The sequence below is a fragment of the Mauremys reevesii genome, linkage group 1 (genome assembly GCF_016161935.1).
Source record: "Mauremys reevesii isolate NIE-2019 linkage group 1, ASM1616193v1, whole genome shotgun sequence".
NCBI lineage: Eukaryota > Metazoa > Chordata > Testudines > Geoemydidae > Mauremys > Mauremys reevesii.
In genome coordinates, this window is record NC_052623.1 from 48,022,714 (window position 1) to 48,041,144 (window position 18,431).

The following is an 18,431-nucleotide window of genomic DNA, read 5'->3' on the forward strand; positions in this document are numbered from 1 at the left end:
CCGTCTTTGTCAGAGCAGATAGGGTTTGCCTGCACTGCATCTAGGAGTGAGAATCCCAGTCCAGGTCCAGTGACTTCTGCAAGGGGGGGGCCGTGCTAGTATGGTAAAAATAGCTATGTAGATGGTGCTCTTACATTGCGGCTTGGGCTCTGAAGCCTGGGGGTAGGTGGGGGGCTTCAGAGCATGAGCTTCAGCCCAAGCCACAATGTCAAAGCACCATCTATGCAGCTATATTTAGTGTGCTAGCACAGGCCCCACTAGCACAAGTCAGTGGACCTCGGCTGGGAGGCCCACTCCCAGATGCAGTGTAGCCGTACCACAGGTTTACTATGTGAACTACCACAGCTAGCAGGACTTTGCTCCAAAACACCAAGAATAAAAAAAAAAGACCAAAAAGAATTGGGAATTCACAGAGCCAATAATAAATTAAATGTATATGGAGCTTATCAACCAAACATCTGACAGTTAACAGCAATCATTTAAGTGGTATTTTCAAATTCAGTAATGTATTTTTCAAGAAAAAAATACATTGTAACAAACTCAGCAGCTTCCTTAGCCTACAGCACAATTCAGTTTAATACTTTCTGAATGGCTGAAGAAAAGTGATGAATCAGTGCTGCAGTCTCTACACACACACAGGCAGCTCCAAGCCATCAAGCTCAATGAGTTAGATGCCCAATTACTGCAGGATTCACAGTTCTAGGGCAACCAAAGTGAGGACACCACAGCGATGGACACTCATAGGAGCCTCACTTGCTAACTTTTATCTGTTTTCTCTATTGTCATCCAATTCTTGGTAGCCCTGAAGTTTATATTTGTGATATGGAAACAATTATCCCATGGGCATTTGAATAAGCGTCAGGTAACAAAACACACAGCCTGTTGCAGAGCTGGCTTACTCAGAGTCACAGAATCCTAGCAACACTGCAGCAGTAGTTAATTTAAGTATTAGAGGTTCCATAAAATATTGATGCAGAATACTGAGCCCTGTTTAGTAGCATATTTACAACTTAATTGACTGTGTGATACCTTTGCACTAACTGGCAAATCTGTAAAATTCTACTTTAGCTGAAAAATGTTGTCTACCTGTCAGAAAATTTATGTCCAAAGGAGATCCAGTCCTTCTCTATCAAAACCTAGAAGAGAGAGGCATCAGATGTAAAGAAATTATGAACTTCTAGATCTGTGCATTTATCCTGATAGATCATCTATCTATATGTTTTGTTTTTATTTGAATTTATTCACTGTGTGTTACTGCACTTTACACCACTTTGCATTTCTTTTGGTTTCTTGGCATAGTCTTCAATACCTTCAAGGACCCTCTCAAAGGACAGCCGAACTAATATATTTGTAGCAACTCTGAAAACTTTGTTTACATTTTTAAAAAAAGTTTCATTGTTAATCCACTCAACTGTCTGCCTGATAATCATTATAGTGGCTATGTTAAACCAACTCCACTTTTTAGAGTAAAAAAAGAGCCTCAATTCACATAAATGACTGGGAAACAGATTAATAGCTGATGTTTGCAAATTAGTGAGTAGGTGAACAAAAATGCAAGATGAATATATTACCGTATGTAATTCATCAACAATAGTTTTAATTTATAATACATAACAGTATCAGAGTAAAATGTAATTTAGTACATTTTGTAATAATAAAATCTTGGTAACGTTAGGAATGTAGGGACTGCCTCATCAGATCAGACTGGCATCCTGCCTGCTAGTGGCCAATACCAAGTACTTCAGATAGGTTCAATACATAATTACTTTAAATACACACTTTGATGCACAGAAATCTTGCAGTTCTTTTCGATATAGTTTAATGTATTTCTAAAGGAGAGCTGTATACCCTTAATCAAAACAGTCAGTGAGCAGCAATCTAATCATTTTTTGTTTTGTTTTTTTACAAAAGGCATTCATTTATGCTGTTACACTGCATGCTTAGGACTCTTAGATTTAGCGTGTGAGAACAAAAAGAACCATCAGTTATATGAGTAGATGCTTACCATGAAGCCTTTGATTGTTCTATAATGCGAATCCAACAAGAGAGATCCAAGGGAACAAACTTGGGAAGTCCTGTCCCAGCCATCAGAGCAATGAACTAGCACAGTTGCATTTTCAACTGCTATTGCCTGTAAAGTGGAAAACAAAGTCTAGTAATGTGTGTTCCAAAAAGAGGTAAGTTCATAGTATAACCCATATTTAATGGCAGCACTTGAAACTCATCTGGCAATACACAAAGAAATTATTGTATGTGTGAAAATGTGCTGCAATCAGTTAAAACTGGGATCTCCCCTTTGCAATGCTATAATGCTCCCCATAAAGATCACAAGATCCAGTTTCCTGCTTGCCCACTGAAGGGGCAAGAACTACTAAGGTGGCTTGTCATTTTATTTTCCACCTTCCACCGCTTCCAAGAAGTTAAAGTACCCAGAAGCATCTACAGTCTCCATGGACTGCTAGGAAAAAGCCTGACTACACATCCCAGAAATCCAAAGCAAGTAAGGACTACTTGGCTTTTTTTTTTTTTAAACCTCCGTCTGCTCCACCCCTCAAGAATATGGAAGCATGTGGAGCAAGTAGCTTGGACTCAGGGATTGACTACACTACAAGTTATGTCAGTATAACTTATGTCGCTCAGGGGTATGAATAAGCCACACACACCCCCATTACATTGGTGATGTAAGTTACACCAATATAATTGCCAGTGTGGACAATACTATGTCAATGGGAAACCTTCTCCTGCTGCCATAACTACCACGTCTCGCAGAGGCGGTTTTATTATGCCAACAGGAGAGCTCTCTCTCATTGGCATAGAGTGTCTTCACCAAAGGCGCTACAGCTGCACCACTGTAACACTTCTAGTGTAGCCTAGCCCTCAGTCAAATAGGAATTTACGCCTCATTCACCTAATCATTTGCAGGTCACATTTAAGAGATGTGCCAGCATTCTAACCTCTAAATCGCCTCAGGCACTACTTCAGCTACTAGAAAGTTTTGAGGCAAGAATTAGTGCTTCACAAAATACAATGTATTTTCTACTTTTTATGAGCCTCATGTACACCTTTACCCCGATATAACGCTGTCCTCGGGAGCCAAAAAATCTTACCGCGTTATAGGTGAAACCGCATTATACCGAACTTGCTTTGATCCGCCAGAGTGCGCAGCCCCACCCCCCTGGAGCACTGCTTTACCGCGTTATATCCAAATTCATGGTATATTGCAGGGGTAGGCAACCTATGGCATGTGTGCCGAAGGTGGCACGCAAACTGATTTTCAGTGGCACTCACACTGCCCGGGTCCTAGCCACTGGTCTGGGGGACTCTGCATTTTAATTTAATTTTAAATGAAGCTTCTTAAACATTTTAAAAACCTTATTTACTTTACATACAACAATAGTTTAGTTATATATTATAGACTTATAGAAACAGCCCTTCTAAAAACATTAAAATTATTACTGGCACGTGAAACCTTAAATTAGAGTAAATAAATGAACACTCGGCAGACCACTTCTGAAAGGTTGCCGACCTCTGTTATATTGGGTCGCATTATATCGGGGTAGAGGTGTATATGTGATTGTGCCAGATTCACATGCACTGAGACATGTTTTTCCACAGAGCTCTATCAGCAGTATCCCACAGTATAAATATGTTTCCAAAATGCCCAAAAAAGTACACACATAGTAAATTCATTCATAGATGAAGTCGTGCATGTTAGATTTAGCAGATAAGAGACAAAACAGCATACCGTAAAGAGTGCCTCAAGGTGACAAAGGTTGTAAGGCGTAAACACCTCAGAAAAGCACCAGGTACATTAAGAGCCCCAACACACTGACATCCCTACTTACAGGTTGATACCCCTCTTAAAATGCGACCTGCAAATATTTAGAGCGGCGTACACACAGATTTGTTCTAACAAACAAGGGCACTCAGCTTACAACCACTTCAACCTACCCTTTCCCTGCCCACTAATTCAGGTCCCCTGAAGTCACAATCAATCAGCTATCTACTCCAGTGTCACCCTAACACAAGTTGTTCTGTGACAAAGTTATCACAGAACATCATTTGTAGCAGCCTATGAATGAGTCAGGGTTTAAATCAGGGTGGATAAAAATCAATTTTAAAAAAAAATATCGGATTTTTTTTATTTAAATTGATTTTTTTGATAAAATGCTTTTTGAGGAAAACACCTATCTAAAGATATTATAATGTTTCTTAATTAAAACTAAGAGACAATATATTCATGTAATGTTTGAGAAAAGTTTTGTAAATTAGTTCCAATAGTTCATGGATTAGGGGCCCAATTTTATGGGGTTCCAGGGGCTTCTGTATAGATTATTTAGGTTAATCTTTCTATCTACCCAATGGGACTCAGTGCTCAGTCTAGAAGATACCACTAGAGATGCTTAGTTTTGTAGTTCTCAAACTGTGGCTTTGTGTCTCCAGAGATAACATGCTTGTTAACAGCAAAAATGTTTTTAAATAAATAATATATAGAGGTGAGAAATAAGATGTCAACCCTATTGTCCCTCTGCAAATCTGTGTACACCAAGTCAATTCCTTACCTCTCTCTAAAAGTGCAAAGTTTCAAAAAGTTCAATGAATAGAAGATTGTTGGGGGCAGCATAGATCTGGACAAGGAGAAGTCTGGAGATAAATGTGAGAAGGGAGGGACAGGCAGTAGAAACAAAAGTGAAACTGTTTGAGCAGCATATTCCAGAAGTTTTGAGGTCTTTCTGAGTGTAGCTTTCATTGATTTGAGATCTACCATACCATTCTCTCACTAGAAGGAAAAACCTATAATGGCAGCAGGCCGTAAAAGAGACCCTGTGTGGGAATATTTTAATGAAGTTCCTCTACCTGTGGGTAAGACAGGCATACGTGCAAAATGCGAACAGTGCAACAAAGAAATGCAAGGCCTGGTTGCCCGAATGAAATAACATCATGAGAAGTGTTCCTTCTCAGGAGGAAGCTGCACTGAAGATGATGAAAGGAACATGTCTGAACATGCGGGATCTTCAAGTTGGTAAACTTTTTTATTTCATGCTTCTTTCTTAAGGACTGCCTGTCTTCCTTCTGGACTATTCCTGAATTCTCATTTTGAGCAAAAAATATGAACTAATTCATTCCAAACTGAGAAATCATTTGGGACCCAAAAAAGCAGGAAAGCTTGTTGTTGTTGATTTTTTCCCCCCAGATTATGGACAGAAAAATGAGGGTGAAGACGACTGAGTTAGCTGCAGAAGCCTATATCAAGTTTCTCATGTTGACCTAGCTGACACACACGATTTTTTTTTCAAAATATTTCATTTAACTATTTTAGTTAAAAACAATTTTAGCAAAAACAAACCAGATTTTAAAAAGCTTGACTTTTTAACTAAATTCAAAAATTCATATGCTTGCTTTGTTAAATTATGATGTTTGCTGTTGAAGAAAAAAATCCAGAATACACAACATTGTTGTTTTAGTTAAATAAAACAATTTAAATGTCTGTCTGGTGATGTTCTCCTCCTAATACAGCATGGCAAGAAAATCCGCCAAATACTAATGATTAACCTGTTGAATTGGAGATATTTATGAAGTAATTGGGAGGTGAACTATCTGCTTCAATTACCTTTGGTAAATGAAATAACCAAACAATCATTCACTTTCTGATATAGCTATAAAACTAATCTGAAAAGTTTTCAAAATAAATCACTTTAAAAATGTATAGTGTGTACCTACTAAAAATGAAACCTATATCTATCTCTGTTTTGTGAAGAAAACGTATTAAGGTTATAACAACCAACAAGAACACACTTTTTTGTAGAAATCCACGATTAAATTAAGTCTTCCTGGCTAGTGATTTAAATCATGATTTAATTCAAATTGATTTAAATCAAATCCACCCTGATTTTAATTATTATATGATGTGGATTTGCAGAGATTTATCTCTTGAGATATAAAAACAAAAATAGCTGTTTTAAAACTGCAAACCACACCATGTAATAAAAAAAAGTTGCTTACCCTATCCCTATAGGTCAGCGCCAGTGCAGTTCTTTGATAGCTGTGTATCAGAGTATGTTGGGGGGGACTCTGAGTAGGAACTGACTGATTTGATTCTGAAAAGACTTGAACTAAAAGGAAAGAAAGAAGTAAAGTTAGAGTTGTGGGACTGGTCCCCTGCTCACCCCTGCTATGTGGAACACTCAGAACATTTAGCTTCCGCCATCCACATATTCATATATTTACAGGTCAGGTGATCTCTAAACTATGGCTACATAGCACAAAACTTGGGTAACCTAACATCCTTTCTTCACACTGGTAGGTGGGCAGCCTTCAGAGAAACCTAAAATATTAGGAGGCACATTAGTTCTCTCTAAATATACAGAAACATGTTCTGTTTGCATGCTGATGTACTTGGTGTGTAGTTATTTCTAACATAATTAAGATTCATAATGAAGCAAAACATCAACCACTGAGATTATAGCAGCAGCCGCCATCCCCAGTTTACACCTGACAGAATGGTTCGGCCTGTCACCAATCACCCTCCCTCCCCCAGAGAAAGAAAGCAAGCATATGAATTACTTTGGCTAAGAAGACAGCAGCATCCAATACAGCTTTGATATGACGCAGCCAGCCAGAGTTCTCCAAACCAGACAAGAAACTGTTGACAGACAAAGCTTTTGTACCACTGACTGAAATAGAAAGAAAAAAGGTGTTAGAACTTTCTATGGAGCTGTAGCTCTCTAGGTGGAGAAAAATAAAATCAATTACAGGATAGGCTGATATTCCTCCGAGTTTAAAAATCTATTTGAATTATTCTCCTCTTTTGGCAAAAGTGTCAGATTCCTAACGTTTCAGAAATGCAAACACGAGTAATAAAACCCTTCAGCTAATATAGATCTTGCAGGTATCTGATCACGAGTTACAGAAGTGAAGAGATACAGCAACTCCTCACTTAACGTTATAGTTATATTCCTGAAAAATGCGACTAAGTGAAATGATGTTAAGCGAATCCAATTTCCCCATAAGAATGAATGTAAATGGGGGGGTTAGGTTCCTGGGAAAGCTTTTTTTGCCATACAGTATAGTACAGTACTATAGTTGGGAGGTGCCCCAGTCTTACCCCACACAGGCACAGCCCACTGGCACTGGAGACAATGAGGCAGACAAGGAGGCTGAAGGTGCTGTAGGCTAGGAAAAGCAGCAGCAGCTTCCCCTACTCTGCAAGCACCAGGGCGGGGGGCTCAACCCTCGGCCCACCCATGCCTCCTGTTTCCCCCAAACCCCCACCCTTAACCCACCTCTTCTTCCCCCCCCTTTACTCTGCACATCACATCCTCGCTCCTCCCCCTCCTTCCCCTGCCTCCTGCCCATGGCAATCAGCTGGCTTGCAGCGTTCAGGAGGGAGGGGGGAAGAGTGAGGACATGGTGTGCAGGCTCCCCCTCCCTCCCCTGCCTCCTGAACACTGCAAGCCAGCTGATAGCTGCAGGCAGGAGGCAGGGGAGGGAGGGGGGAGGAGCGAGGACGTGGTGCACAGTCTCCCCCCTCCCTCCCGCCCATGGCAATCACCTGGTTTGAGGCGTTTGGGTGGGGGGTGGCAGGAGCCTGCGCACTGAGTCCTCGCTCCTCCCCCCTGAATGCCTCAAGCCAGCTGGCTGCTGCGGGCAGGAGGAAGGGGAAGGCACGGATCTGCGGGGTCTGCCGGTGGGCAGGAGGGGCATAGGGGAGCTGATGGGGGGCTGCCAGCTGTGGACAAAGCATTATAGCGAAACACTGCGCAACTTTAAACAGAGCATGTTCTGTAATTGAGCAGGGACGTAAGATTGAAACAACGTTAAGTGGGGAGTTACTGTACTAAGTCATCAGTGTGGTCAAAATGTAATGACAACATTCAAGGAAATGGGATTAGTGGTGCCCAGTTGGAAGAGCTACATAACTTAACAGAAGAAGGACAGCACAAGATAAACATGCCACAATCCCAACAGCCTATCAAAAATATTTACCTGGGGAGTAAATCACATAACCAGACAATGTTTACAGTTTTGAACAGTTATAAATGATTACTCCAGTAAATCACTTTCTTTAAATAATAAAGTAAATGTAGTGCTTGTATATGCAATGAACTGACGACCTTGGACTGCGAGGCCCTCTGTGTATCTGCAGAACAGATGTGCTGCCGCTACCTTACTGTAAGTTCCTCCATATTGCCTCACTAATGTACCTCAGATGTGATACTGGTGGCAGTGGGGGAGGGAAATTAATAGGAGAGGGTAGTTCACCCTCATTCTAATTTCTCCCGCCTTCTGAGCGTATCAACATGGATGCTTCATAGCTGTTGAACATGAAGGGCTATTTATTTTTTGTGATGTGGACAATTGTCAGTCCACAAGAAACAGGACTTAGGACATCAAGTAATCATAAGATGACAATAGTTTTTTGCCTGTAATTCACTTTGAATCACACACATTACTCTGACTGCCAAGCAACCAGTCTGGCTTGAACCAGGTCAAGTAAATCAAAATAGTTTTGCACTATTGATCCTAGGTGATTGAGAGGTCTGGGCATCAAAAAAGATCAGGGCTTTGGAGCGGAGCCTGGAGCTGGAGCCCGGAGCAGCTCCAGACCAGTGGAGCTGCAGGCTTTTGCCTGGAGCTGGAGCGGAACCGGAGCACAGCTCAAAGCCCTGAAAAAGATGAAACAGCTACCCATTTGGCTGCCACAAGATCACATGACCATGTGAGTTAAGAGAATTTTTAGTAGAGTGAGTGAAGATGTAGCAGTTAGTGCAAAATCAATCCTTTTAGAACTGGCCTCTGATTTCTGAGAGTGAAAGTAAGTGCAGGTACATTTTATAGCACTCAGATGTCAGAGTATTTTATCTGTGAGTGCAATCAAGCATTTCAACATTTAAGTCCTATTGAAAAATGAAGGGTAATACACGCATGTTATAAACCCCAATGTTTTTTTCCTGTAAACTATCTGACATGCTAACAGAATTTGCCCACTTCCACCCAAGACACATTACATGTTAAACTATTTTCCTTGAGATAAATGACTGACAATTCATAAGAGCTCATTGCCCAGGAATTGTGATTAACACTAGCACCTGCCCCTTGGAAGTCCTTAACAGACACTAAATTCACTGCTGTCGATAAGAAAGTTTGGAAGTTCCTTGGTGTTTTACATAGACTAACATTAAAAGATCAATGACTTGAGAAGGTCACTTATCTTATTTTTAATCATATTCTGTTACACCAGAGTTAGAACCAAAAAAAAATAAAAAAAAACAACCATACCTTCTAAAAGTTTCTGCAGGCTGGATCTCATTACGTGAATGTTTTCAATTCCAACAAACTGGAATCTAATGTTAGCATAGTTGTCTTCATTTTCATAGCCTTTACCTGCTGCTCTGTTTGCCATTGCATTAAGCTTAGTGAAAGAAAATACAAATATTTAAAATCAAGAGTTAAAAAGTAAATTGTAAAATCAAAATATAGATTAAGTAACCGAACATCTTCAGCAGGACATTCAGTTACAAAACAAAACTAACACACACATACCATAAACATCCTTATGGGTATCAGATTTGTGGCAGACTAATCTGAAAGGATTACTCTGACATGAGAACACCACAACATGTGTGTGTGTGGGGGGGGAGATTTGATACATAGAAGACTGTGAAAAGTAAAAACAATCAGATGTTGAGAGCTGACAAATCTGAATACTATATCCTAATTCCCCTTTTCCCAAATCATAACTGCTTATTTGAAAGATGACACACAGTAATTAGCCTAAAAGAAAAAGTTAGTACTATGAAGTGTTAGAATACCTGAAGAGTGTAATTTGAAATGAAAAAAAGATCAGTGTATCCTAAGTAATATGATATCTACAAAATTATGAGGTACCAAAAACAGATCCAGCTGGGCTGGTTCCATTTCACTCAACAAGCCAGCACTTTTTTCTGGAGGCTCCCTCTTGTGCTCCAGAATCTAATGTTTTACAGTTAAAATTTAATCTTAGATGAAATAAATTTAAAAATAAGAATGAGTGGAATCAACAAATATATCTGCCAAAGTCTGCAACTACGGCTCCAATAAGTATCAGCTGCACCATTCTTCTCAGTGCAGTGCTAATGCTGAACTTTAATAGCTGATCAGATATGAACAATTTACTATTTTATTGCTGACCAAAACATGTAAAAAAAAAAAGAGGAGATCTACAGTCTACTTTAAGTGACATCTCATTTTGATATCACGTATGGATGGAACTTGGTTATAAGTAGAGTTTAGGAAATAATCACCACTTGATATGCCCACCCCTCAATCTGATCAGTGACCAAAGTCGTAAAGATGTAGTAATGAAATTGCTTTTTAAAATGGGATATCTAAACAAATTCTAGGGCTTGAACACTGTCCTGCAGATGCTCTCTCGAGGTTTTACAATTTCTGTTTCCTAATTTCTCCATGCTCCATTAAGGCATGCTCACTATAATTCTACCAGTGTGCGCTTGTTTTGTTTTTTTAAAAACAGCCCTCCAGCTCTGCATCCAATGCTATAATAAAGTTCAGATCAATGTAACACATTTAATCCCAGTTAGAGAGTTAAAAGAAGTTTTAAAACTCAGAGTCTAAAGAAATGGGAGCCCAAATTTGACTGCTAAATCTGTTTATGCACCTAAATAAGTGGCCTAGTTTTCACAAGCATTGAACACCCAACAGCTTTCATTGACTTCAACAGGAGCTACTGGGTGCTCAGGACCTTTTAAAATAACATTTATTGCTTGAATATGGAGTCTTGCATGTAGGAACCCATTTTTAAAAATCTTCACCCAAGTTCCTAGGTGAAATGTGTGTTTCATTTTGGTTAGCTACCTGAAGAAGAGGAGTTACCAAAACTCATCTCACATAGAACATGAACATCATATGAAACAGTAATACTTTTGGTCATTGACCTGGGACAATTCTGAATCTAGAGCAGGGGTTCTCAACCTCTCTCTCTTTATGAAGCCCACCCAATAAAAACTCCATGGCCCACCTGTGCCACAACTATTTTTCTGCATATCTAGCAGATTAAAAGCCAGTGTCGGCATTAGGGGATAGCAAGCAGTGCAATTGCCCGGGCACAATGCCCCACGAAGCTAAGATGCTCAGGCTTTGGCTTCAGCCCCGCATGGCAGGGCTTGGGCTTTCTGCCCTGGAACCCAGCAACTCTAATGCCAGCCCTACTCTCTGGTTTATTTTGCCGGAAACCTGCTCTCAGATCCTCTAGGGACCTCGGACCCCTGGTTTAGAACCGATGCAGTAGAGATTAAACAGCATGATACAGTACACTCCCAGCACCTGACCCACATAGTGCCCCCAGTAGCACTTCCGTATGTATAAAGTGATCAAGTAAAGGAATTTAAGCTGACCCCTAAGCTGCAGCCCTGATAAAGGTACATACCTTAGGTCGAGTGTCCATGACATACATATAGTGATGAGCAGGGTTGGCTATACTGATCGCATGCAGCATATTTTCATCCTCCAGACACCTGGCACTGAAACCTGAGAGAGGCTGACTGCATCTGCAAATGGCAGCCTAGTACAGAAAACAAAGAATCAGATAGCAACAGTATATTAAGTAACACCTCTAAAAGAATGCTTCAGACATATGTATTCTATAGAGCTGAAACACAATAAATTATTTTATTCTGCAGACTATGAAGTCAAAGATAAACTGAAGAACTAAAGCAAAGATGCTCTAACTTTTTAAATCAAACTACACTTTTATAGTAGACCTTACATTTAAGTCCCTGACTGCTGTTCATGGACTTTAAAGATCACGTGGCACTTTGATAGTGTAAAGGTTTACCAAATTTTGGAAATATGCCCAAAGATCTTAGACATCTCAGTTTACTTCCTAAAAAAAATTAAGTTTATAATACACAGCCATTTTTTTTTTCCCAATAAATGCCTGTCTCATGTCTCTACACTCTCAGGATGTTTTCTACTGAATCATCATCTCCCTAAATACAAGATGAATCTACATTTATAATGAAGACAGTCATTTTGTGCTCTTCTACACATCCCTTAGTCTATGTCTACACTACGAAATTAGGTCGATTTTATAGAAATCAATTTTTAGAAATCGATGTTATACAGTCGATTGCGTATGTCCACACTAAGCGCATTAAGTCGGCAGAGTGCGTCCTCACTACCATGGCTAGTATCGACTTACAGAGCAGTGCACTGTGGGTAGTTATCCACAGTTCCCGCAGTCTCCGCCAACCACTGGAATTCTGGGTTGACCTCCCAATGCCTGATGGGGCCAAAACATTGTCGCAGGTGGTTTTGGGTACATGTCCCCTCCCTCCGTGAAAGCAACGGCAGACAGTCGTTTCGTGCCAGACACCAGGGCCACTAGAAGAGCACAGCAAAGAGAGCTACACACCAGAGAGGCTTTGAAAACCAGGCTTCGGTGTGACAGTTGTGTCTTTCTCCTTGATGCAAACCTGCCCCCTTTGTTGATTTTAATTCCCTGTAAGCCAGTCACCCTCCCCCCTTCAAAATAAAGTAACTATTGTTTTGAAATCATGCATTCTTTCTTTATCCAAAAAAAAAAAAGAGAACAGACTAGGTAGCCCGGGTGGGGTGGGGGAGGAGGGAAGGACAAGGCCACATTGCTTATTGGAGCTACATTAAAAATCACACTGTTTGAATGACAGCCTTCTGTTGCTTGGGTCATCCTCTGGAGTCGAGTGGCTGGGTGCCCGGAGCCTCCCCCACTGCGTTCTTGGGTGTCTGGGTGAGGAGGCTATGGAACATGGGGAGGAGGGTAGGCGGTTATACAGTGGATGTAGCGGGGGGTCTGTGCTCTTGTTGGCTTTCCTGCAGCTCCAACAGATGCTTCATCATGTCCGTTTGCTCCCCATTAGCCTCTGCATCACGTTCTGCCTCCGCTCTTCGCGCTCACTTAATTCTTTCCTGGCCTCTGCCACTGAATGCCTCCATGCATTAAGCTGTGTCCTATCAGTGTGGGAGGACTGCATGAGCTTGGAAAACATGTCATCGTGAGTGCGGTTTTTTTCGCCTTCTAATCTGCGATAACCTCAGGGACGGAGATGATAGGGGGAGCGTAGAAACATTCTACGGTCTACAATTCTGGGGGGACTTCATGGTCACCTGTGCTGCTGAGTTCGCCACGCTGACCAAACAGGAAATGAAATTCAAAATTTCCTGGGGCTTTTCCCATGTATCTGGCTAGTGCCTCGGAGTTCAAAGTGCTGTCCAGAGCAGTCACAATGGAGCATTCTGGGATAGCTACCAGAGACCGATACCATCGATTTGCATTCACACTACCCCAAATTCAACCCAGCAAAGTCAATTTTAGCACTACTCCCCTCATTGGGGAGGAGTACAGAAGTTGATTTTAAGAGCCCTTTAGGTTGACGGAACGGGGTTGGTTGTATGGACGCATTCATTTTTAAATCAACCTAACGCGGCTAAATTCGACTTAACTCCGTAATGTAGACCAGGCCTTAATCTCCAGCCTGGCCAATACAAGAACTGTAGTTCTCTCCTTGACAGCAGTGTTCTCTGAGGGGTGTAACGCACAGTCCCTGACAGGTAACACTCACAAATACATCAACTCCGTGGATACAACTGGCAGTTGCGTATGTGTAGCTTTACAATACTGGCCCTTCAGAAACCGCTTAACTCACAGGAGCAGTTGATATAACTGCTATTCCCTCAGATATATATCACGATTGAGATGGACTGCTGCTGCTCCATACAAACAACCCTCCTCTATGGAGTCCCACAGGGCTTGATTTTCTCTCTTCCCGCCCTCCTTCTCTCTTTAACAAATTATTTCCACGGTTCATAGCATTTTGGAACAAAAGGATTTTATTCTTGACATTCCAAGAAGTACAAAAACACAGAGGATTTGATCATCAGCTGATCTTAAAGGCACTATTTTTAGAAGTTTTAAGAGATTCAATTGACTAGTGAAGAATTTTACAGTTGGCTAAGCAGGACCTAGGCATCTCATTAGTCATCAGCAGTGTCAGAGATTAAGGAACTAGGATTGATCTATGAACTTAGGTTATTATACTTACCTCTCTATCTTTCCTGGACCAGTGGCATCTGTTGAGAAATAGTTTTAGCCCACTTGCGCTGAAAGGAAATCAGACTGTACCTCTTTATCTCTGTGATAATACGATAACACTGGGAATCTTCCTTTGCTTCTAAATTTGGAGCTACCAACGATTACGGGCTTGCTTGCAGTTCTAGGAACATAAAGTTCTCTGGGATAGGAGTCACAAATCTGCAGGACAAAATAAATGTACAACCTAAGTGTTTCATTTACAGACTATATCAAATCTGGTGCAAGATTTTTAACAGTGGACTGCTGTCCTTGCATGAATCATGACAGCTTTGTGGATAAGAAGGTGGTTATAGCCGGGCTAGATGACACAGAGGTAAAAACACTTGCACCTGACGTACAGAAATATGCCCCTAATCCTTCCTAATGTACACACACCAGAAGTGATACATGGATTAAAGGGTATGAAAGAATGATTAAATGAAAATCATACGCTGTGGAAGGGGACTGAGACACCAGTGTACAGTCTATCAAAATGAGACCACAGAGAATAATTCCGCAGTAGTAGTACAGGAAGATCACATCCCTTGCACCTATCCCCAACTTCACTAATGCAAGGGTAGGCTTCTCCCTCACTGAAAGAGTTGTTCTGCTGCTCCTTTATAACCGGATTTCCATGGCTTAACCTCAAAATAGGACTGTCATTGAGGGAAAATAAGAAAGAAACCATGCTATCAAAGACTATCCCAACACCAAAAAACCGAACGGGGAGGGAGAGAGTCACAAGTAGGCTCTCCCATCTTCTGCATCCTTTCACTTTAGGCAGCAAACTCATGACTCAAAGGGTATGTGGTTTGCAAGGCATTGCAGATATTGTGTTGGACTGGAAACAGAGGTTCTAAAATCAAACAGGCATAAAAATAAACGTTTCCTGCACTGCAACAGATTCTCTATTATCCTTTACCTCATAATTACGATTAGCATCGGACAACTGCCAGTTAGAGTTTGGCACTCCCATCCGCTTGTATTCTTCTGTGAGGTCAATGAGCTGCCACCCTTGCAGCCGCTTAGACTCATTTTGTTTTGGATTGTAAGAGAAGGCATACAGTTCATCGTAGCTTGCTAAAGGAAACAAGAAAATAAGGTATTATGCATGGAGTCAGATCCCAGAGTCTTTTTTGTCAGAAAAAGGGCAGGAATAGTTTAATTCATCATCTGATTATCTTTGCAGTTCTGTAACTGGGCAAGATATTTTATAAAATATTCACGGTGGGTAAACTTTTAAAAAAATGCCTACGTCACTTAGGCTAAGGGACTTTGGTACTTTTGAAATATTTTACTCAGTATGTAACTTCCATGCCAAAGAGTTTACAATCTGAAGTCACACAGGTACCATACAGTTAACTGACAAAGAAAGATGAATGGCCACCAGCACAGGTAAGTTTGGTGGAATGTAGGTTTCAGTATTTTCTGCAGAATAGGGTGGTTCCTAGCCATACATCAACTGGGACATTTTCAAGGTTTAAGGGGCAACATTAAGAGTAGCACAAAGTTAGGAGTGGATTAGAGATAAAGCAGGGGTCTCAAACTCAATTTACCTTAGGGCTAGTGCCAGTCCTCAAATCTTCCCAGAGGGCCAATAATGTCACTCATGCTGCCCAGAACCCGCCCCCACAAAACTCCGCCCCCCACCTGCCTAAGGCTCTGGGAAGGAGGTCTGAGGTAGGGGATTGGGTTGCAGGCTCTGGGAGAGAGTTTGGGTGCTGGGTGCAGGCTCTGGGCTGGGGCAGGGAGTGGGGGTGCAGACCCTGCGTGGGAGTTTGGTGGCAGGAGGAGGTATCTGGGGAAGGGGTGGGGTACAGGCTCTGGGAGGAGGTTGGGGCTGCGGCACTTACCTGGAGCTCCAAGGCAGGGTGGACTGGTGGCCCCCCGCCGTGCTGCTGCCCCCAGGCACCGCCCCTGCAGCTTCCCATTGGCCACAGGCATGCTCGGGCGGGGGCAGCGTGCAGAGGCACAGCCCCGCCCTGGGGCCGCAGAGAGGGGCGGGCAGACATGTGGAGCAAGCAGGCAGATGCCACTCAGCCCTGCTGTACTGCCGGGGCTCTGGGCCATGTAAATTGCTGGGGGGGGGGGGACGGGTGAGTGCCCAGGGACGGCAGGTGGGGCCAAGGGAGAGACCTGGCCCCAACACTGCTGAAGCCCTGAGGGTCACATTGGGGAGGTTTGCAGGCCGCAGATGGCCTGCGAGCTGGGAGTTTGAGACTCCTGGAGATAAAAGGTAGTCAGTAGAAATCTTGGTAGGAGCTCAAAGAAGGAGAAGAATTTTAAGAGATGAGGGCAGAAATGAATGCAGGTCCAAAATTGTGGCAATCTTTAGAAGAAGCCAAATTTTTTTTTATCTATATCTATATCTATCTATCTATCTATCTTACATTTTCTAGTGGAACAAGACAAAATTTTCCTAATGATTGATCTGATGCACAGTTCATATATTAGATTTAATATTTAGAATTGTTGTAGACAACAAAATACAGCAGAATTTTTTGGAGATGAAAAAAAATCAGTTATAAACCTACAAGGATCACTACTGTGTTATTCTCAAAATTTCACCACTCATTTTGAAAGCGTTTGTTACTAGTTTCATAAAGCTTCACTGTGTAGTGAATACTGCGAAACTTAACATTCACTGAAAAGAGATTAAAACATTTTTATTCATACCAGTACCTCAAAATAGCACCTAGAACTCCCATATTCACCACTCTGATATGATTAAGATATGTTTTGTACAATGCATGCCTTGTGAAGTATCATTTTAAATGTCCTGATCTGTTGAACATTAATATCTTGTTGAATTGCATGTACTGTCATTGTATGTGAAGTTATGAAGTAGTGCTATATGTTTGTTTCTGAAATATGTAGTAAGTAGGAAACGCCCATAGCTAGCCTTTCAGTGGAGCACTAACACTGACAAGACAGATTTACATCTAGATTGGTCAGACTGGCATTGATGGCCCATTAAGGAGAATCCATTCTCTCAATGGCCCTTCCAGAGACTCCTCAGAGGGCATACATGATGGAGGCAGCCTACCCCGTCACACAGCAAGGATCTTTCTAGCACAGGGGTGGGTACACTATGGCCCGACAGCCAATTTAATCTGGCCCTCAAGCTCCTGCTGGGGAGCAGGGTCTGGGGCTTGCCTCGCTCCAGCTGGCAAGTGGGGTTGGGGGCCAATATGCATGTGTGTGCTGCAGCTCTCGGAAGCAGCGGCATGTCCATCCTCCGGCTCCTATGTTTAGGGGCAGCCAGGAGGTTCTGCGTGCTGCTCCCGCCCCAAGCAACACCCCCACAGCTCCCATTGGTGGGAACTGCGGCCACTGGGAGCTGCAGGGGCAGTGCCTGTGGACAGGGGAGTGCGCAGAACCGTCTGGCCATGGAGAAGCTGGAGGGGAGACATGCCAGTGCTTCCGGGAGCTGCTTGAGGTAAACACCGCCCAGAGCCTGCACTCCTGAGCCCCTCCCACCCCCCAACCCTGATCCACCTTCCTGCCCTCCCAACCCCTCGATCCCAACCCAGAGCACCCTCCTGCTCCCCAAATCCCTCATCCCCAGAGCCTGCACCTCAACCCCCCACCCAATCCCCTGCGCCAGCCTGGAGCCCCTTCCACACGCTGAATTCCTCATTTCTGGCCCCACCCCCAGCCAGAGCTCTCACTCCCTCCTGCACCCCAACCTGAATTTCATGAGCATTCAAGGCCTGCCATACAATTTCCATACCCACATGTCACCCCCGGGCTAAAAAGTTTGCCCACCCCTGTCCTAGGAGCTGGAAGAACGTATAAAAGAGGGACAGTGACATCACCACTTGGCCTCTCTCCTGCCCTATCTTAACCCCTAGAAGACTATTTGGAAGACAAAAGACTCTGAGCTGGGGAGACTGGTCCCAGGCTGAGAAGGGAATTCAGCCGGTGTATTAAGAACTGTAAACTGCCTGGAACATCCAGTGGGGGGAGAAAAGCTGCTGGACTCAAATCTTGCTTAGTCTGTTAAAGTTTAGACTTTAGACTGCAATTTTATTTTTATTTCTTATGTAACCTACTTTGACCTCTATGCCTAGCACTTATAATAACTAAAGAAAGATAGATTTTAAATTAATAAACTTATTGTAATGTTTTATCCTTACCAGTGGGTTTGTCTAAAGTGCTTGGGGAATCTATTCAGATTACAAAGGCTGGTGCAAATCTATTGTCCTTTGACAAAGTGACAAACTAATCAATGAGCTTGCACTGTTCAAGAGAAGGTCTTCAGCAGTGTAAGACAGTACATTTCTAGGGCACAAGGCTTGGGGGCTGGAGGAATTGGTTGGAG

The 18,431-nt window shown here is 42.4% G+C and overlaps 1 protein-coding gene across 2 annotated transcripts in view; it reads right to left on the minus strand.

The window, feature by feature from the left end:
* The window catches only part of MTMR6 (myotubularin related protein 6), a 32,625-nt gene that overhangs the window by 4,942 nt on the left and 9,252 nt on the right, over positions 1-18,431 (minus strand). For both annotated transcript variants that reach the window (XM_039493133.1, XM_039493127.1), the window contains exons 4-10: positions 15,030-15,187; positions 14,159-14,287; positions 11,426-11,560; positions 9,280-9,412; positions 6,565-6,674; positions 2,006-2,131; positions 1,087-1,136 (exon numbers count right to left, since the gene is read on the minus strand). In XM_039493133.1, coding sequence (XP_039349067.1) covers positions 1,087-1,136; positions 2,006-2,131; positions 6,565-6,674; positions 9,280-9,412; positions 11,426-11,560; positions 14,159-14,287; positions 15,030-15,187 — 841 coding nt within the window. The remainder of the gene's footprint in view (positions 1-1,086; positions 1,137-2,005; positions 2,132-6,564; positions 6,675-9,279; positions 9,413-11,425; positions 11,561-14,158; positions 14,288-15,029; positions 15,188-18,431) is intronic.